The sequence below is a fragment of the Silurus aristotelis genome (genome assembly GCF_946808225.1).
Source record: "Silurus aristotelis genome assembly, chromosome: 4".
Taxonomy (NCBI): domain Eukaryota; kingdom Metazoa; phylum Chordata; class Actinopteri; order Siluriformes; family Siluridae; genus Silurus; species Silurus aristotelis.
Window position 1 is genome coordinate 4,077,140 of NC_139577.1, and position 22,166 is coordinate 4,099,305.

Here is a 22,166-nt window from a genome sequence, read left to right on the forward strand (position 1 = left end):
AGACCAAGGAGGAGGTTTATGGATGTGGTGAGGGAAAACATGCAGGTTGGTTTGAAAGAGGGAGATGCGGAAGACAGAGTAGTATGGAGACGGATCTGCTGTGGTGACCCCTAAAGGGAGCAGTGACATAGCAAACTTGATGATTAATAACATATCTCAAAGATTTGTTGGTTTGTAGTTAAACAAAGGAGTAGTGTGTCAAAGACTCAGTAACAGTGCTGAAAATAATGGCAACAAATCGGCACAAATTGAGTAAAGAAAAGTTGCAATTCTGCCAACAAAAAGTGGAGTACGTAGGAAGCGTTCTATAAGGAACCATGTAGAAGCTATCAGAATAGTTCCAAAACCACAAACGGTGAGACTAATTTTAGCCAAAAAAAAAAAACATGCCAACAAATGGCAGCACAAGGCCGCATGCACAGTCACAGGGAGCACCAACCTTCATAAGTCAGTGTGCAAAAGACATCGTCCTGTGTACAAATCTGGAGCTATGCAATAGAGCACAGCATGGGACTCCCGCTGAATTTCTGAAATTTCTCCCCTACCCCCTACGATTTTTTTGTCCACTTCGGCCCACTCCTACAGACATTCTGTCTCAGCTTATAAAGCTTGTGTAAAAATGTACACAAACGTTTGGGCTTCAATTAACTTACAGAATAATAACAGGCAGAAACCGTTAAACAGATCTTCTTCTTCTTCTTTCGGCTGCTCCCATTAGGGGTCGCCACAGCGGATCATCCGTCTCCATACCACCCTGTCCTCTATATCTGCCTCTTTTACACCAACTACCTGCATGTCTTCCCTCACCACATCCATGAACCTCCTCCTTGGCCTTCCTCTTTTCCTCCTACCTGGTGGCTCCATCTTCAGCATTTTTCTACCAATATAATTCATGTCCCTCCTCTGCACATGTCCAAACCATCTCAATCTCGCCTCCCTCACCTTGTCACCAAAACATCCTACATGTGCTGTCCCTCTAATAAACTCATTTCTAATCTTGTCCATCCTCGTCACTCCCAACGAAAACCTCAACATCTTCAGCTCTGCTACCTCCAGCTCCACCTCCTGTGTTTTACTCAATGCCACTGTCTCTAATCCATACAACATCGCAGGTCTCACCACAGTCCTATAAACTTTCCCTTTCATTCTTGCAGATACTCTTCTATCACAAATCACTCCTGTCACTCTTCTCCACCCACTCCACCCTGCCTGCACTCTTTTCTTTACTTCCCTAACACACTCTCCATTACTTTGCACTGTTGACCCCAGGTACCTGAACTCCTCCACCTTCTCCACCTCTTCTCCCTGCAACCGCATCACTCCACTGCCCTCCCTCTCATTCACACACATGTACTCTGTCTTACTCCTACTGACTTTCATTCCCCTTCTCTCCAGCGCATATCTTCACCTCTCCAGGCTCTTCTCAACCTGCTCTCTACTCTCACCACAAATCACAATATCATCTGCAAACATCATAGTCCAGGGAGACTCCTGTCTGACCTCGTCCGTCAACCTGTCCATCACCACTGCAAACAGGAAAGGGCTCAGGGCCGATCCTTGATGCAGTCCAACCTTCACCCTGAACCAGTCTGTCGTACCTACTGCACACTTTACTGCCATCACACTGTCCTCATACATGTCCTGCACCACCCTCACATACTTCTCTGACACACCTGACTTCCTCATACAATACCACAACTCCTCTCTCGGCACCCTGTCGTACGCTTTCTCTAAATCCACAAATACACAATGCAGCTCCTTCTGTCCTTCTCTATACTTCTCCATCAACATCCTCAAAGCAAATAAGGCATCTGTGGTGCTCTTCCTCGGCATGAAACCATACTGTTGCTCACAGATGGTCACCTCTTCTCTCAGCCTGGCTTCCACTACTCTTTCCCATAACTTCATGGTGTGACTGTTCAACTTAATTCCCCTGTAGTTACTGCAGGTCTGCACATCTCCCTTATGCTTAAAGATCGGTACCATCACACTCCTTCTCCATTCCTCAGGCATCCTCTCCCCTTCCAGAATCCTGTTAAACAATCTGGTTAAAAACTCCACTGCCATCTCTTCTAAACATCTAAACGCTTCTACCGGTATGTCATCTGGTCCAACCGACTTTCCATTCTTCATCCTCTTAATCGCTGCTCTCACTTCCTCCTTACTAATCCTATCAACATCCTGCTTCACCAACTCCACATCCTCCAACCTTCTCTCTCTCTGATTTTCCTCATTCATCAGCTGCTCAAAATACTCCCTTCATCTTCTCAACACACTCTCCTCACTAGTCAACACATTTCCCTCTCCATCCTTTATTGCTCTAACTTGCAGTACATCCTTCCCAGCTCGGTCCCTCTGCCTGGCCAATCGGTATAAATCCTTTTCTCCTTCCTTAGTGTCCAACCTCTTATACAGCTCCTCATATGCCTTTTCCTTGGCTTTCGCCACATCCCTTTTAACCTGCTGCCGCATCTCCTTGTACTCCTGCCTACTCTTCTCATCACTCTGTCGATCCCACTTCTGTTTTGCCAATCTCTTTCCCCTAATGCTCTCCTGCACTTCCTCATTCCACCACCATGTCTCCTTGTCTTGCTTTCTATTTCCAGATGTCACACCAAGTACTTTTCTAGCTGCCTCCCTTATCACTCCTGCAGTAGTTGCCCAATCATCCGGCACCTCTTCACCACCACCAAGCCCCTGTCTGACCTCTTCCCTGAACCTCACACTACACTCTTCCTCCTTCAGTTTCCACCATCTTATTCTTCTTTCAAACCTTACTTTCCTCCTCTTCTTCTTCGCCTCCAAAACCATCCTACAGACCACCATCCGATGCTGTCTAGCTACACTGTCCCCTGCCAACACCTTACAGTCTCCAATCTCCTTCAGGTTGCATCTCCTACACAGAAGATAATCCACCTGTGTGCACCTTCCTCCACTCTTATACGTCACCCTATGATCCTCCTTCTTCTTAAAATACGTGTTCACCACTGCCATTTCCATCCTTTTAGCAAAATCTACCACCATCTGCCCTTCCACATTCCTCTCCTTAAAACCATACCTACCCATCACCTCCTCATCACCTCTGTTCCCTTCACCTACATGCCCATTAAAGTCTGCCCCAATCACCAATCGTTCTTTCCTAGGTACACCATCTACCACTTCATCTAATTCACTCCAGAATCTTTCTTTCTCACAGCCAACTTGTGGAGCATAGGCACTGATGACATTTATCATCATCCCTTCAACTTCCACCTTCACGATCATCACCCTATCAGAAACTCTCTTCACCTCCACTTCACTCTTACTGTATGCTTCTTTCAGAATCACCACTACACCATTTCTCTTCCCATCCAATACCATGATAAAACAGTTTAAACCCACCTCCAATGTTCCTGGCCTTACTCCCTTTCCACTTGGTCTCCTGAACACACAACACATCTACCTTTCTCCTCTCCATCATATCAGCTATCTCTCTCCCTTTACCCGTCATAGTACCAACATTTAAAGTACCAACCCGAACCTCTACTCTCCTACACTGCTCCTTTTCCTGCCGTCTCTGTAGACGCCTTCCTCCTCTCCTTCTCCTCCTTCGGCCAACAGTAGCCCAATTTCCACCGGTACCCTGTCGGCTAACGATACCTGTGGCGGTCGTTGTTAACCCGGGCCTCGACCGATCCGGTATGAAATTCTCATTTGTGATCCGCATATTTGATTTGGCACATGTTTTACGCTGGATGCCCTTCCTAACGCAACCCTCCCCATTTCCCCGGGCTTGGGACCGGCACTAAGAGTACACTGGCTTGTGCCCCCCTAATGGCTGGGTTTTAGATAAAATAGTAAAAAAAAAAACATCAAATAAAACAATGCTAAAGTAAAGCACCACAAATGACAAACACCTTAGGATATATATTATTAGCCTTAAAACTCTTTTTTCAACTTTAAAACCAAACATTACACCTAGCAAGATCTGCAGGATGGTGCTCGTTGACCACCCACTTCCGTCCACGGCAAAGGTAGAAGAAGATTGCAACTGGTGCTATTCTGATCAAGTGCGTTTGAACGTCTGCTATTCTGACCACGTGTGCACTGATCTTTTCTCACAGGTGAGTTTCTTGCCGAAAAAACAACATGATGTCACTTCCGCAGCCACCCTACTCGCCAGATTAAGCTCTTGCGGACTTCGCACTGTCCCTGAAGATGAAGATCCAGCTCAAATGTCACCACTTTGACACCATTGCGGAGATCCAGTATGAATAGCAAAAGGCTGAGAATTACCCATAATGCACAAGCAGTTTGTCTTCTAGCTAGTTGAGACCTAATAAAAAAAGGATGCTTGTGAATATTCCATACTGTGAATTTAGCGCTACAGAACATGAAAACCAGCACTTCATTGCTTTCGCTCAAAACTTTAAGATAAAAAAATGTTTAGATCTCGCAGAAATGGCAAACAGATTGCTGTCTCGGTGTGCCAAATATTCCGAAAAATCTTTTTAGAATTTTTTTTTTGCTTTCCTTTTAACAGTCAAGTGAAAAGAAAAGCTTTTACTTGTCACATATACTTTACAGCACAGTGAAATTCTTTCTACACATATCCCAGCAATGTTAGAAAGCTAAAGTCAGAGCACAAGGTCTGTCATGATACAGTGCACCGGGAGCACAGAAGGTTAAGGGCCTTGCTAAGGGGTCCAAGAATGACAGCTTGGCGATACTGGAGCTTGAGCCTCTGTGAAGATGTTTAAGTCGCTAAGATTTGTACTAAAACACTCATAAGAGGTTTCCAGGCTTATTTGCTTCACTCAAGAGGACAGATTTGAAGAATTTTATTAGGGAAAAAAAAAAAAAAAAGACAGCACGAAAGCAGACACTGGCATTTTGTAAAGCTGCAGGTAAGAAAGCAGGAGATGCTCTCAGGCGGATGAAGCGCCATTAATCCCGACGATACAAATGCCACTAGAATGAAGTCCCGCTCGTGACAACAAATGCAATCGATGTCTAAAAGTGCGGCCTTGGGCTTTCCGCCAGAAATCTATAAATGTGTCAGAAACATTCAGCCTCCAGCTGCACCAAATAAGTAAAAGGTTATTTAGAAGATGACCTGATAATTAGAGACGTCGGTAGTAAGAGTTGCAGAAAATATTCGACCATAGCGATCTATAACCACTTATAAACAACAGCAAAATATACACATCATACACATATACACATATACATGCCTTTTTCTTGTCACAGCATAATGGATTTCTTTCTTCCCATATTAGGAGATTAGGAAGCTGGGGTCAGAGTGCAGGTTCAATCATGATACAGCACAACTGGAGCACTGAGGGTTAAGGGACTTGCTCAGGGGCCCCAAGAGTGGTAGCTTAAGCACTTAAACTCCCAACCATCGAAACAATAACCCAGAGCCTTAACCACTGAGCTACTGTACCATCTCCCCTTACAAATAAGTGGCACATACTGGTCTGTACCTCTGGTATATTCACACTGTAAGGCTGATTATGGAACGTCGGAGCGTTGTCATTCACGTCTCCAATCTGGATGTTCACCGTGTCCTTCACAACCTGTCCGAAAGAAACCCATGAGCTCAGGTGATCTGATTGGGTTGCAGTATTTTAAATGGGAGAGTGAAGGAGTGTTAGTTAATGAGTGGGTGCTTACCCCTTGACTGTCGCTGACAGAAAACACCACCTGCATTTCAGACTTTGTCTGCAAAAAAAAGTCAAAGAAATACACAGCATTTCAATTATACTTAAGTTGCTTTGTCGATTTTCCTTCCACTGAACAGAATGTGCGTTTGTGTGTGTGCGTGTGTGCGTGTGTGTGTGTGTGTGTGTGTGTGTGTATACCTCTCGGTCAAGTAGCTGTCGGAGCCACACCACCCCACTGTTCTCCTCCACGGCAAAAAACCTCGAGGCCTCCTCGCCCACCACGCCAAAAATGAGCGGCTCTTCATCGGGATCCATGGCTGTAAGTTGAGTTATCGAAGAACCTACAAATACACACAAATACACATTTAATGGGGTTCGTTTCCATAAAAAACACAACATTTCATAGCTAGAACACTCCCAAGTAAAAAAGTAAAATAAATAAATAAATAATGCTTATAGTTTTATGAACACAAATATGTACCATTTCAAGCCTTTTGTTCATAAAGTATTTACTTATTCTTCAACTATTAAATAAAACCCATGGAGGTATGGGGGACAGTGTATTTTTATGGCTCCTCACTCCAAGCTGCATTTCCTCCTGTCTTAATCTTCAAGATCTTCAAAAGAAATTGACAAATGTTTATTGCTGTTACACTATAAAACAATGACTTAAACTCATTTCTTGAACAAACCGCAAGCATTTGAATGCGTCAACGGATAAAACTCTGTATGCGTATTAGGTCTGTGTATCTGCAAGAAGCTGGCAATATGTTACGTATCACGATACAGGCATTGAGATACAATATGTTGCGATACTGCAAGCAAGACAATATACTGGGATATTTTTTTATTTTAAGAATAGGATATCATTTTATTAAAGCTGTCATTAAGAACATACCACCAAATGCAGCCCATAGCAAAAACTTTATATTTATATTTAACTAGAACACAGTGGATTATGTGTGAAATTACCCATTTTACACCTTAGTGGCATCACTATTAGTATCAATGCACATCACATGGACATTTAAAAAAACTTTTTACAAAAAACAGATGCACATAGTCATTAAAGACACCTAATATAAAGTGAGATTATTGATCGAGTTTAATATTATTAATATTGCTATTAGTATTAGTCTAGTAGTAAATGCATTACCTAGTTACAATCTGAGTTCGGTCACGAACATATTACGTGGCGGACCACAAATTTGTTTCGTTTCTGATTTGCACTTTGAGCGCCGGGTCCCTGTAGCTACTCCACACCGTACCAGAAATACGATTTGTAGTGCGGAAAACGGATTTTGTTTTGCGAATGCGCGAAATCGCCGTCACTTCCTGTCATCGACCGCGTTTTTAGGACATTCTAGCGATATGGATTATTTTTCACTGAAAGAGTTTCTCTTCAAAAGGAGTAAATTCTGACTTTACCTGAAGACGTGTGTTAAAGTATGCTGAAATACATAAAACAGTTTGTAGATCGTATCGTTAAAAAATTTTATATTAAATTTAAATATAAAATTTTTACATCTGTATTACCCAAATTGGGTCTAACAAATGTAAACTATTGAATTGAACTTTTCCGTTAATTTAATTAAATTTAATAAAATATTATATATTAAAAACGTGTATTCAACTAATCAATATAGTAAAAACGTGTATTGCATTTTGATTTATTATATTTTATTTTTTATTTAAAACCAAGCAAGCATTTTATATTGTTTTAAAAATGTTGTTAATAATAAAAAAAAAACTGCATTAATAAAAAAATTTAAAAAACGACAAGCATTTTTATGTTTTGTATGTCTTCCCCCTAACTGTACCGAATCTGAACCAAACTGTGATGTAACTGCAATGGATTTCAAGCAGCCGCCCAGAAAACAGGGGATATAAACATTACAAACAGTATGAGATATAAAGACTGCGGTCAGGATATAAAAAAGGAAACAACTGCCATGAATCTTGTATTGCATTTCTAAAAATCGATACCGTATCACCAAATAAAATATTGCGATACTCACTTGTATGGATATATCTCACCCCCCTAATATGCATAACTCATTTCTGTTGTATAAGTAAAAGCACTCACAGGATGTCCTGTTATTGAAAAGTTATTTGGGGTCATAACAGTAACATGGGACTCAAATTGATCTGTGAATTAAGACGTCACACCCAGTCACTGATCGCACACACACACACACACACACACACAGAAATTCAGTGTGTCTCTGTGTGTGTTTGTAAAACAGGTGTGTGTTTATGGAGGCACCTGTTGAGGGGCTCTCTGCCTCATTCTGGCTCTGGAGCAAATCAGCGCCATAATGGTGCCAAACACTACTAATAAGGATTATCAAGAGCCCCTCCTCTCTCTTCAACACACACACAAACACTATACAAATCTCATCCAAACACCATGCAACCAGGTACAGAAACCCATGAAGCATGACTGCTCTTTACATCTACATCACATGAGTCACAAAGGCCAATTAAATTCACACAAACACACACACACACTCACAGCCTCCCGCTTTTTATTAATTCACACCGCCGTGCCGTGGAAAAAAGAGGAGGAAAAAAAGACTAATTAATAGAACGATTTATGAACCCTTCGATGTCCTTCTAATGAGATTTATGCAAATTCGCCTGCTTTCGGTGCGAGTTATAATTTTGCCGAAGACGGTGCAAATTAAGCATTTTACTCGCCGCTCATTAATAACAGGCACTCTGCTCTCCCTACCACTCTCACGGTTCCCTCGTCTCGCTACGGAGAAGGAAACATCCATCGCCTGGATAACAAATGGACGTTTGGCGAGCGATATCTTGTCTCGCAGCTCGGAGAATGTAAGACATTTTCCACTGAAATGCAAGCCACAGGGCATCAATTAGGCCCTAGTGGGAGGGCAATGGTTGGAGAAAATGCTAATGATATGTGTGCATGGAGTAGATAGGTTTGTACTTTACAAGCAGAAAGGATATGATTTTAAGCAATACATTTGTTTTTCCAAAATGGTTTGTTTTTTGGGGGGACATATTTGGACTGTATTAACGTCTACTGTCTACTACAATGGCACAGGACCACAGGTTTGCTTTTAAGGGTCTATCACTGCACACCTCAACAAGGATAAACTGTAATGAATATACTGACATTCTGTATGGAGGATGAGGATGGGTTCCTTTTTTGAGTCTGGTTCCTCTTATGGTTTATTCCTCATGCCATTTCATGATCTTTTTTTTTTTTTTTTGCCAGAGTCAGCAATGGCTTGCTCATTAGGGACAAACTTACAATTACGACGTGATATCAAAAAGTTCGGAGACTAATGGTGCTAAGTGATGCTTCTCCGACCACGTGCATTCACATGTCTGTGATTTCATCACGGACAGCAAGTTAGAACTTAGTTAGAAGAGCAAGTTAGAAGAGCAAATGTTAAATTCTGCATAAAACTGGGAAAATCTGCCACAGAGACATTTGACATGACATACGTTTGACATACGACGATGCTACAACGAGTCGTTCGAGGTGTTTTGAGCGACGCTCGTGCTAAAGATCGGAAGGACATCACTGAGAGATCGGGAAGACTTTCGACAAGCTCAACCCCTGGAAGACGTTCGGCAACTTGTACGTGATGTTCGTCAGAGAGAACGATCTCTGTGATCTCACTTCTGCACCCACTCTACTCGCCAGATTTGGCTTCTGCGGGTTTCGCCCTCTTCCTGAAGATGAAGATCCGGCTCAAAGGTCGCCGTTTGGACACCATTGCGGAGATCACAGAAAGTGCTCAGCATGATGGGAACAAAAGACTTCCAGGACGTATTCCAGACGTGGCAGGAACGCTGGGGGCGCTGTATTGCTGTGCAGAGGGACTATTTTGAAGGTGATAGTGTGGAAACTTTGATAAATGAAGTACTTTCTTGTGAACAGAAAGAGTCTCGAAACATTTTGATAAAACCTCGTACAAGGAACAAACATACATCCCTTTATAACAGTTTTATCTTTGTAAAGCTGCTTGGAGATGACGTCTGTTGTTAAAAGTGCTACACAAATAAAAATAAATCAAATTGAATATGCTGACTTATGTGCTTTGTTATGAACTTTCTTTTCATAGCCATTGCCAAACTGCAGCTTGTCAACCAATCTTTTTTGCCTGTATAAACCTTTGAATATGCAACAGGTATGTTTTTCTAGCTGCTGATGTTCTCCTTGTTATGGGTCCAGCAGATCCATTGCCTTTAGTGCATACTGTATCCAAAGAGGTGGCTCCTGTGCGATGTGGGTCCTGTGCTTTTCAAGATATTTTTCCCCTAACTATTCATCTCCTGGCTGTAAGTTTCTGTATTCCTCTAGATGTGGTTCCTATGAATCTGCATATCAAGGCTCCTGTGGTTCTCTTGATGTGGCCCCTGGGGATCCTTAGATGTGCTCCCCTAATTATAGCCTGCTCTGGCTCTAGTTAATGTTGTTTCCTACTGTAGCTGCAGTACCTGCAGTTCCTTAGCTGTGATTCCATTGCTTTTGCTCTTCTAGTTGTAATTGATGTGGTTCTTCAGCTGTGGCTGCTAGCTTTTCGTTTGTGGTTCCTCAGAAAGGTTATGAAGGCCACAAAAGGAATATTTATTTTATGTGGTCATGAGATACTAAACCAGGCTCACAGAGTTATATCATGCTCAAACAACTGTGTTGTTCAGGTCAACCTTTTACTGGTTGTACCATGGATTCATGGAGCATAGAAACAATATGAAAAACAGAATGAAAGAACAAAAGTCTACACACACCTTGCTATTAAAATTTTTCCAGCCAGTCGCTGAAAACAAAGCTGTTAGCTAAGTAATGTTATCAATATATTCCCTGCAAAAAAATTAACGGTTGCAAATGGTTATGGTTTGGAAGAGTTGTGGGGTTAGCAGCCATAGATCTTCATTTGTTCTTGTTTTTTTGTTGTTGTTTTTTTACAACCCCTACAAAATGTGTGGGAGATCAGGTTTGTGCACGTGGTTATTTTTTTCATTCTGTGTGGTTATCAGCAGCCAGCCATGTCCTCTGTTCCTCTCCCCAGCCTCCTGCTCATACTGACAAATGATGCCATTTAGGCAAAAGTGATGCTGGTATTAAGTTTATGAATGATACACTGCACATTAACAGCCTCCAGAGCAGAGAGCCACAGACAAGAGCAATGTGCTGCAGGACTCATCTATCTCTATCCTTCTCTTGTTTCCTTTTACTCTTTCTCCCCCTCTCTTTCTCTCTCTGGTTGGTGCTCCGCAGACACAACGATTTTTTCCAACGTTTTTACGATGACCTTGTTGCCTTCCCCTTATGGAAGCACGCATCACTTCAACACGTATGTGGTCATTTGCAGTGATGAAGTACACAAACCATGTAGTTACGTTAAAGTAGAGATACAGTAGGTAAAATATGACTCCAGTAAAAGTAAAAAACTCTCAGCGCACCAAACTATTAAAAGAATGATATAAATGAGTCAAACACTGATTGGTATCTTTTTAAATAAGCCTTTTAGATGCTGCGGCAAGTCAGGAGTATCTTCCGTTTTTTATTCCTCTCAAAATGTATTTAAAAAAAAAATATTTGAAAGTATAGCTAAACGAAAGTCACGTCTGAGAGTAAAAAGTTGAGTTGTTGCTGCAATTGTCAATGGTGTAAAATATTTGAGTAAATTACTAAACTTAAGCCATTTTCTGGCTACTTTCTATTTTTTTTTGTATCGAAGATATAAGCAACTTATACTCTCTACACAACTACATTTATGCTTCAATATATGTACTATTTACTCCACTATATTTTAACTGAAATTCACCATTACCAATACATTCTTTATTTCACAGAAGAGGTGACTAAATATTACTAATAGTTCTTCTACTTTGTAACATGCTCCTCTAATTTGATTTGTTAATAGAAGATCCCCATTTAAAAAATTGCTTTACTACTTTGTCCTTTTTTTTGACTGACTTGTTTGATCTTCGTTCCATTCTGGCATGTTGAAGAGGCTGTTGTGTTTATGGTTAACGCTGTGTTGAGGTTTACAATTTTATTAGTTTTTTAGTAAATAAAACCTCACAAATCAACAGTTTTTGGCTTTTCACAAACGTGTCTCTGTGTTGAGGGCAAGTGCATTTGAGCCTACGTTCAATACGAGTCAAATACTCAAATACTGTTTAAATCAGATACTCTAAGACTTTTACTCAAGTCATATTGGAACAGGTGACTTTGAACTCGTAATGGAGTAAGTATGCACTTGTACTGAAGTATAATTTTCAGGTACTGATGTATAAAGCACTAAATGGTCTTGCACCGCAGTATTTGAGCAAACATTTGATTAACTTTTAATAAATAGGGAAGTGATAGCTCAATGGATGATGTTGACATCTGATCGGAAGTTGTATGTATGTTGTATGCTATAATGTATGTATGTAACAGTGTTTAGAAGTATCATATATACAATCCAAAATGGCTTTCTACTATTTTCATATGCATTTAAACCAATGTGGACGCCAATCAGGATTTATGATGTGCTTTCTCCTGAGTTATTTTGGTTATAAAGAACTCCAAAATCAATATACTTTAGCATGGACAAATAACAGTTTACAGTTTTTGTTTTCTGTAATATTGGAGTGTGGGTCATTTTAATAACCAGACTGAGCTTCTGGGAAACATGACAAACACCTGTGTAGTTTGGATTATGCATAATTTAGTGTCTGAAAACGTTCTCTGTGCAAATGCTGAGGTAACATTTGAGCTTAAGTTCTTCATAACAGACTACCTTGAAACACTTCATTCTTAGCTAGACAATGTATAAGCTAATTATCACACTGATCATACAAATCTCTAGTGGCCCAGTGGTATACGACCTGTACCTCTGTGAGGAAACGATCAGGGTTCAAGTCTTGGTTCAGTAATTCTAATGTTACGTTCAGTTGTTATTTTGGGAGGTGTAGCTTTATTTTAGGTGTAGGTTTATTAGTTCAAATCCCAGCCACACCAAACTGCAACTCCTGGGCCACAGAGCAAGGCCCTTAACCCCATAGTAGCTCAGTTGTCTGAATGAGATACAAGCTCTTATGCCAAATAGCATAAATGTAAATGGAACACTAAATCAGACTGAAATACATGTATAATTACAAGCACTTGGGTATTGGGATGAGAAGATATATATATAAAAAAAAAGGAGTTGAAATATAGCAGTTACAAGACAGCCAGTGTTATCACCTTCACTATATCAAATTCAATCCAAAATAATGTCCCGGTTAATGTTGTGTCTGTATAGCAGAGCATCAAATCAGTTCCATTGTTTGCATCTTGAACAAATAGAGTGAATATCAAAAACTTTGAAACACTTAGTCTTTAATCACTTTTGAGACACATGCATGTGTGTTTGACAAGCACTGAATATGTACACCAAGCAGGGTCTGATTTGTGAGCCACTGAATGAACATCTCTCCACTTTGGAAAAGTACAAAATAATTGATCTTCTGGTATTAAAAAGTTTTAAGACTGGCTCTGTTTACAAGAAAGTATTTTATTTATGTACATTTCCACACTACCACCTTCAAAAGAGTCCACCTTGCACAGCAATACAGCGTCCTCGGCATTCCTGCCACTTCTGGAATGTGTCCTGGAAGTCTCCTTTTTGAAGATTGCCGAGTACCTTCCGCGATTCATGCAGGATGCCCGCAATGGTGTCAAAACGGCGATCTTTGAGCCGGATCCTCATCTTTGGAAAGAGGGCGAAGTCCACAGGAGCCAAGTGAGATCATGTCATGGAACTGGCGTATGAGGAGAGCGCGGTGACAGGGTGTTCTAACTTGCTGTCCATGACAAAATCGCAGACGTGGTAACACGTGTTCAGAATGGCACCAGTTGCACAGCTCCTGATGTACGCAGGATGATATCTTTCAGCACACTGACTTCAGAAGGTCGGTGTTCTCTGTGACTGTGTGTGCAGCATTGTCCTGCCATTTGTTGGCGTGTTACAAATTTCTTTTTACCACCTCGTAGATTTATGAGTATGTTTTTTGTTTTTCAACATTTTTGTACATCTCCACTGTAAGTCTTCAAACTCAACCATTACATCAAAGGTCTGATGACACCAGACACATTCCGAAAGAATTCTTGACTCTGGAATTGTGTATTAATTTTAACTAGTAATGCACTTCACAAGGACCTGCTTCTACTTCCTAAAAACAGACAGTTGCACAAGAACTGCTCATGCAGTCTAGTTTCTAACAGCTGTAACTCCAAAGCCCATTTCTGTGGTGTATCTGAGCCGAGTAAAGTTTTTTGTATTTATGTGACTGCATTTTTATTTAAAGCACAAAAAGAACATAGCTACCTCTACAGTCCATATTTTCTATCCCTAAAATTTAAAGGCTTTAATGGCAAATGCGTATTTGGTGCAATATTGTCCATGATGGAGGCCTGGGCACTACTGGGAATCCCTGCTTAGAACAACATGATTGAAAAGACATCTGGCAACCTCAGAGGTTGAATACGATATAGATGGAGACTAAAGTAAATTACTTTGGATAAGGGTTTTTCGGCTTTGCTTTGTTTATGTGTGCCTGCAGCTGTATGAAATTTTCAGAAATGAGAATAAACAACAGAGTCACTTTTTAAAGTTAATTTTGGTGTAAATGGTGAGTGATGACTGACACCACAGACTGTATATTTGGACATTAGTTTAAATATGTGTGAAATCACATTGACCAGAGTAGCACATATGGAGCAGCAGACCAGTGTGCATCATTTAACTAGACAATTTGAACCTAAATTAGTGTCAGGGCCTACAAAGTGTGTGTGTCTGATCATGATGGCTGGGTAAGTACAGAGCCTGAGGCTGCCATATGTTCAAAATAGCTCAGGGTTTGTACAAAACAAGGCCCGTGGGGCGTTTAAATCTTCCCGCAGCGGGCGTTCATCCCTGAGAAGATCAATAGAGTAGCTCCTCCAGGGCCCCTAAAGGACAGGGGCAACACACCTAAACTTTATTAATGTCCTTCTCATCTCGACACACAGCTGGGACACTGCATGAGGAGGAGGCTAATGTCGGGGGGTGCCACGTGTTATTAGTATTTTTATGCCTTTTTCAACAGCACACAAAGTGATCTATCTATTACACATCAGTAGCTTTTTTTGCTTTGGGGTTTTGCATTAATAAACAAAGTGTGGGAGGATTCCTTTCCCAGAATTCTTTTTCGTTCTAGTCCTCACCACAAGCTCAAAGTCTCGTGGAACTTTGTGTAAAAAAATGATAAAATGTCTATTTGTTAGCAAACCCGAGTTTTATATTAAACCTCTGGAGAAAAATTGGAACAGGAAAGTGCTGCTCAAACAAGAGATGAACTCACTTATTACTGCATAAATGACTGAGGACTAGTTTCTAAGGCATGCAATGAAAATCCTATCATGTGTCATTAAAATTCTAGAATATGTAGCATTGCTAATGGTGGCAATCAGCAGAGACTTAAGAATGATAGTAAATGTTGAAAAAAAGCTTTAGAGTATATACGTACAACTTATGTAGTATATACAGTGACCAGGCATAACATTATGACCGCCTGCCTAATATCATGTTGGTGTATTGGTCCCCTTTTTTGCTGCCAAAACAGTCCTGACCCATCGAGCATTAACAGCATCATCTTCATCAGCAATCGTCAGGAGCTCGTCTGTTGAATTGGACCACACAGACCAGCCTTCGCTCCACATGTGCATCAATGAGCCTCGACCACTTTTAATAGATACTGACCACTGCAGACCCGGAACAAGAGCTGCAGTTTTGGAGATACTCTGATCCAGACGTCTAGCCATCATAATTTGACCCGTCAAACTCGCTTAAATCCGTACACTTGCCCATTTTTCCTGCTTCCGACACATCAACTTTGAGGACAAAATGTTCACTTGCTGCCCAGTATATCCCACCCACTAACAGGTGCCATGATGAAGAGATTTACTTGACCGTTTATATTGTTATAATGTTATGCCTGGTTGGTGTATAATGGATGGACGGACAGACGGACGGACGGACAGACAGACAGACAGACAGACAGACAGACAGACAGACAGACAGACAGACAGACAGACAGACAGACAGACAGACAGATAGATCATACCATATGCATATGTGTAGCCGTTATAGTAAATCTTTAAAAATGATCATATTTTATAATTTCTTTTAACCCAGAAGAAAATTTTTTTTTTTTAAATATATTATTCATATATTTTGATCATGAAGAACCTTTCTGTCCATTTTTCGCATTACAATTTGTTCGTTAAACTTGCCAAATGTGCAGGAACACAGGCTCTACCCAAAATAGAGCAGTAAACTAAGCTTTCATGATGGAAGAGTGGTAAGATAGACCCTGACATGGACACCAGGACATAAGAGTCAGAGACACTAATAGTATTTGTATTTCCTTTTACACATTGTCTAAAGTATGAAGTCAGCAGGGTATAACTCTGTGACCTTGTTAAATGCTGCAAGGATGTTAAGGGATGTGAGCGATGATGTAACGTCATCAACAAGGTGAGACCCAGGATCCATTTGTTTCACAGACAGATCGATCATTAACATCGAATTCCAAGTATGTTTCTTTCATAGAATCACTTTTTCAAAACCACCTTATTGCTGCTGTTTAAATTAGACGGCCGTTTGAATGATATTATTGGCAAAATGACAAATGTGAAGTCAGTAGAATGAAATAACGAATGAAACATGCGACCATTCGTTACGATTAGCATAGAATTCGCTATTTCCACTACAATCCATATTATTAAAAGATATATTTCTCAGGTGATAACTAAAGAACAGTGAGCATTAGTAACGGAGTAAAAAAAAATCAGCGAATAGAAATAATTTATACGTAATAAGAATGTTTTGATCCATGTTTTATGAGAGCATGAGCTCAATCAGCCATTGTGTTAATAGCAAGTGTTTCATTAATAGGCCTGAACCCTAAATCAAGTCGCCTCCTAATTGGCTCGGTGTCATAATCTCTGTAGAAAGCAGTTCTTCATGCATGTTACCATAATGCCTTAATGTCCGTGTTTCCTTTCGGGTAATGAACGGGGAGCAGCCGAGCGTTCCGGTCCTAATTTGTTCCTGAGCCGCCGAGAAAGGTTAACCCCTCCCGACATCCATAATGGTGCACTCTGTAATATGTTAATGGATGAGGCAAATACCATCCGGCAAAAATAGAGGGGGAGGGCTAGGACGGAAAGTGCGCAGTAGGTCTTTGACCCTGGTAAAGAAATCAGTGGTGTGAACGAGTCATGTGGGACGATTTTTCCTCCACAGACAGCTGCCTTTAAAAGTTGGTATACCCAAGTCTTCTGTTCTGTGTGTGTGAGTGTGTGTGATGTGTGGAAATGTGTGCATATCATTTGACCTGCAGTCTTTTTTTGATAGACCCTCCAGGAGTAAATATAATCCGGTCTGATTCGCCCCCTGCAGCTGCTTCATTCAACCCTCTTTCACACACACTCTCTCTCTCTCACACACACACACACACACACACACACACACACACACACACACACACACACACACACACACACACAAATTCACTTCCTATGCACAAAACATGTAAACATTTTCAATCACTCTTCCACACTGGACACACTCCAAGACTAATTTGCCAGTGCACACATTTCGACTTCCACCCCATCGTAGATAAGACCCACACTACACACACACACACACACACACACACACACACACACACACACACACACCACCACATCACCCCTGCTCCATTTGCCTGGTTTAATCTGTTTAGGTCTGTTTAATCATTTTGGGGAAGGCTGTTTCTGTGTGTTTTCTGAACCCGATCAGGACAATGATGTCATCAGAAGGGCAGTTATCATGGCCATGTGCAAAAACAGTGGCAGGGACAGATTTTTATTACTTTTCACACCATTTTCTTTCTCACAATGAGATCATCACATTAACACCCACCTGGTATATTGCGGACAGCACCACAGCGAACTACACTATGATCTGGATGTTCAATCTAAAGACCGGACCTAAAGAGCTTTATTAATAAACAGATCGATAGAAAGTAAAAATAAATCTAAATCGTAGCTCTCACTCGCTTCTTTCTTCCCTTGCCTTTCTTAATCGCGTCTCTCTCTCTTTCTTTTTTTCTTTCCTTCGCTCTTTCTCTCTATTCTCTCCGCTCTTCAGTTAGTACACTAATATCAGGGTTGATGGAAGGGCGAGAGACTGATAGAGTTCCTGACGTCTAAGAGAACCCATGTTTTACCATTACACTCACACACACACACACACACACACACACACACACACACTAACATAGTCCTTGGGCCAGCGTGTCCTAATCCTGCAGATTTATGGTTAAATATGTCACACTTCGAAGGCGCAAACCCTCCACCTTTCCCAAAATTGTGCTTGAGAACAAAACACACACACACACACACACACACACACACACACACACACACACACACACCAACAAGAGAACGAGTGAGAGAGACCCAGAGGCAGAGAAGGACAGCTATCCACATAATATTCACATCAATCACAGAGATACAGCACACGTACACACACACACACACACACACACACACACACACACACACAAACGCACACACACGCACACACACGCACACACACACACACACAGAGATTAAAGGTTCCATCTCCCGCTGTTATTTAAAGCTGTTTTTAAAAGTTTCTGCAGATATAATTACTCGACTCACATGGGCAAGGTCTGTCCCAAAAACCCAATCCTAGTGCACTAAATAGGGGCAAAGTGAAGCAGACTCCACTTCACATCATGACTGGAGGTTACAGAAGGATGGCATGTGACAGTGCAGGTTTTTTCTATCCTGACCCAGTCTAATGCGAGTGATTACACATCGACATGTGCGTACACACACACACACACACACACACACACACATACACACACACACACACACACACACACACACACACACACACACACACACACACACACACAACCCTTGCTCAGGCCTAATTTAGCCGTCAGTGTAAGGAGGCATTTAAAAGCACATTAGGGTAATTCTACCACACAGTCTATCTTTCTCTCTCTCTCTCTCTCTCTCTCTCTCTCTCTCTCTCTCACCAGCCATCACAACCCGGTCTTTCTGCCTTCCTGTCAACCTCATTGCCTGTCTTCTTCACTTTCTATCGAGTGCAGCGTCACTCTTGTTCTGTCTCTCTGTCCACCTCATTGTCTCTCTCCCCAATGCCACTTTACCTTATTTTCTATCTCTCTCTTTCTCACTTCCTCTTTCTCCCTACCTGTCCATTGTTCAACCTGTCTGTCTGTCTGCTTGTTTATGTCTTTCTTTCTTTGTCTCTGTCTATCTCCCTGCATATGTCTTTCTTTATCTCTTTTTTTTTAACACTGCCTTTTTGCCAGCTGTTTGTCTCTTTTAATCGTTTTGCCACCTTGTCTTTCTGCCTGTCCCTCCAACAACTTCTTAGCTCTTTGTCTTCCTTGATGTTTTTCTGTCCATCTAAGTCTTAAGACTTAATATATACATATATAAAAAGTTTCAAGACTAGTTTTGTAACACTCTAACAGATGGCAGCACAAAACTGAACACACAGTCACAGGGAGCACCGACCTTCATCAGTCAGTGTGCCAAAAGACATTGTTCTGTTTTCATTGGGAGCCGTGCAGCTGGTGCTATTCAGACCAAATCTGCCACAGAGACGCTTGACATGATTCTCAAGTTTACGGCACTGCTGCAACGAGTCGTTTGAGGTGTTGAGTGGCACACACGCTTTACGGGATGAAGAGCATCACTGAAAGTCGGTGACGAAACTTGGGTGTACGGGTATGACACAGTCTTCAGAGGGGAAAGGCCCATCATCTCCACCATCGAAAAAGATGAGGCAGGTTTGCAGCTCGACCAAGTGTATGCTCATCATCTTTTTTTTGACATTCGCACCTTTGTGCGACATTCATCGAAAGCGACTGGATGTGAGGGGTGCCAGTCTGAAAACTTTTGATACCACCTCGTATTGTGTACTTATTACAACTCTGTTACATGCTTCAAAAAAAAAGCAAGCGTAAATTAATATATTTTTTCCGAATAGACTTCTTTTTATATTAACATTTTAAAGTCATTTGTATAACCCATTTTGTATCTTCTTTGTATCTTCATGACTATCTTCTCTTTTGTCTGTCAGTCTGCCTTTCCTAGTACCTTCCTCTTTCTTAATCAATCTATTCATTTTGTCTGTCGATTAGCATGCACATATTTAAGCCTCTCTGCCTTAATGTCTGCTTCTGTACTTCTCTTTTTACCTCCTATTCTATCTGCCTTTCCAGACCTCTATCTCCCCATATATACACCGACCTATACGTCCATCTTTCTGCGTCTTTGCCTATCTGCTTTCCTTTGTCTCATTTCCTATCTTGGACACTTCTATCTGACAGTACAGCTAAAAGAAATCCTCTCTATCCTTCATACAAGCATAACCATAATCACTCCATGCTCTGTCTGTCTCACACACACACACACACACACACACACACACACACACACACAGAGCGCTATAGAAGTGGTCCCCTGGGTCTCTGCTAAATCAAAGCACAGGTAATAGCAGCGCTGCATTTACGCTAAACTTTCCCTCACACAGGAACCCATTTCATGCCACTCATTCACTCTCATCCGTTCCTTCATCCCTTGATCGCACCTCGCATAAACCAGAAGACCTTTCTAAAGCCGGCGTCATGCCTGCCATCACCTGAGTGAGAGGCTCAACAGCACTGCAGAAGCTGATGTTCAGAGACGTTTGCTCACGAAAAACTCAACATCGTGGCATTTCCCCCAAAAAACAAGACACTCTCTCTGAGTGGGCTGAGTATGACGCAGCAACAAAAAGAGGGGGAAGAAAAGAGAGATGAGTGTACCTTCTATCCTGCTTTTTCACTGAGCTAAGGGATTTACACCTGGGAACTTGAACCCTCAAGTCAAAAAGTCTAAAGTGGAAAAACTTTAAGACCACAAAAGTTAAAACAATTTGGGTAGGATTTGAAACCAAATAAGAAAGCCCCAGCCAAGGAACTTTAACCCAGAGGTTTACCTCAGGAAGTTTAGACCAGAAACTGTAGGCTAGGAACTTAAGCTGAGGAAACTTATCCACGGGAATGTTAAGCTCGCAAACTTTAACATATATAGCCTGTGAAAAAGAAACCCATAATTTAAGCCTAAATATGAAAGTCCTAAAGGCCATGCATTATTATATTTTTATTTTCTTGTTTTCTTGTGAGCACGAGAAAACAACTTATGTCGAGATCACTAGAAAACTAAGTCGTGATCACAAGAAAACAAGAAAATAAATATATCAATGCATGGCCTTTCAGGTTGTCTATATTTAGGCTTAAATTATGTGCATGTTTTTCACAGGCTATAGAACCTATGTTAACGACTTATTTTCCTTATGATCACGACTTTCACGTGATTTCGACAGATGTTGTTTCCTCGCGATCACGACACGGCGAGATGTTCTCTCCTTATGACAACATAAATTTCTCGTGATCTCAACGTAAAAAGCCGTTTTCTCACTGCGTAATTGGATTGTGAGAAAATCTTGCACCTTGTGAAAGTTTCTGGTGAATATGTAAAAAATTCGGTCTGAAATCCCCTATAATAAAGTTGCTAATTTCCCAAAACAAATATAGACTTGACCTCTGCAATTGAGAGAAAGGGGTGAAGAAAGAGAAGGAAGATAAATGTAGGCCTTGAGTTAAGATTATAGATTACCGTAATTTCCGGACTATAAAGCGCACCCATATATAAGACGCACCCACTGAATTTTTACAAATATTTTTATTTTGAATATAAATAAGCCGCACCTGTCTATAAGCCACGGTTGTCTACACTGAAACTAATGTACTTAACACAGGCTTTAACGAAAGACACGTTACACACGGTGTAACGGGTGAAATATGTTGCGCTTCCTTTAGGAGCATAGCGGTATTTTAGGAATAGCACAGCACTGCATTTTTTCCGGTATTACTGCATGTGTGGAGACCGAGGATTATATCCTTATTATTTTCTGATGCTGATTTCTAAGTTTCTTTGACTAACCCGTAACGATGTTGCCAAGAAAAATAAAAAAGCACGAGTTTTGGAAACCTGTCTGTGCTTATATGATTTCTGTTGCAACCGGAGTTAGCGAGCTCTCCCTTCACCCAGACTCAACACGTTACAACGGCTTGTATCTAAACAGTAGCCTACCAAGAAAGTCATTGTTCACTGTCTTCCTAATTCCTTTCACAACTATTTCTCTCGGGAGTTTATCTTTTGGCATAAAAAAAAACCCACTTTTTTCTCCCGAAGCCGTGCAGCTCAGAACACAGGTGAGGTGCGTTTTTTCGTTTCCGTTCGGAAATTTCATTGGTCTAATGTTATGGGGCTCAGTTTTTTGGCTTTAAGTTTGTGAAACCGGGAAAAACCCAGGAAAAATTCAGAAATAAGCCGCTTCGTTGTTTAAGCCGTGGGGTTCAAAACGT

At 41.1% G+C, this 22,166-nt stretch overlaps 1 protein-coding gene across 3 annotated transcripts in view; it reads right to left on the reverse strand.

Annotated features, from left to right (window-relative positions):
• Nucleotides 1-22,166, reverse strand: part of cdh23 (cadherin-related 23) — a 258,601-nt gene that overhangs the window by 183,481 nt on the left and 52,954 nt on the right. For all 3 annotated transcript variants that reach the window (XM_083540380.1, XM_083540382.1, XM_083540381.1), the window contains 3 exons: nucleotides 5,844-5,986; nucleotides 5,656-5,703; nucleotides 5,466-5,558 (listed from right to left, as the gene is read on the reverse strand). In XM_083540380.1, coding sequence (XP_083396506.1) covers nucleotides 5,466-5,558; nucleotides 5,656-5,703; nucleotides 5,844-5,986 — 284 coding nt within the window. The remainder of the gene's footprint in view (nucleotides 1-5,465; nucleotides 5,559-5,655; nucleotides 5,704-5,843; nucleotides 5,987-22,166) is intronic.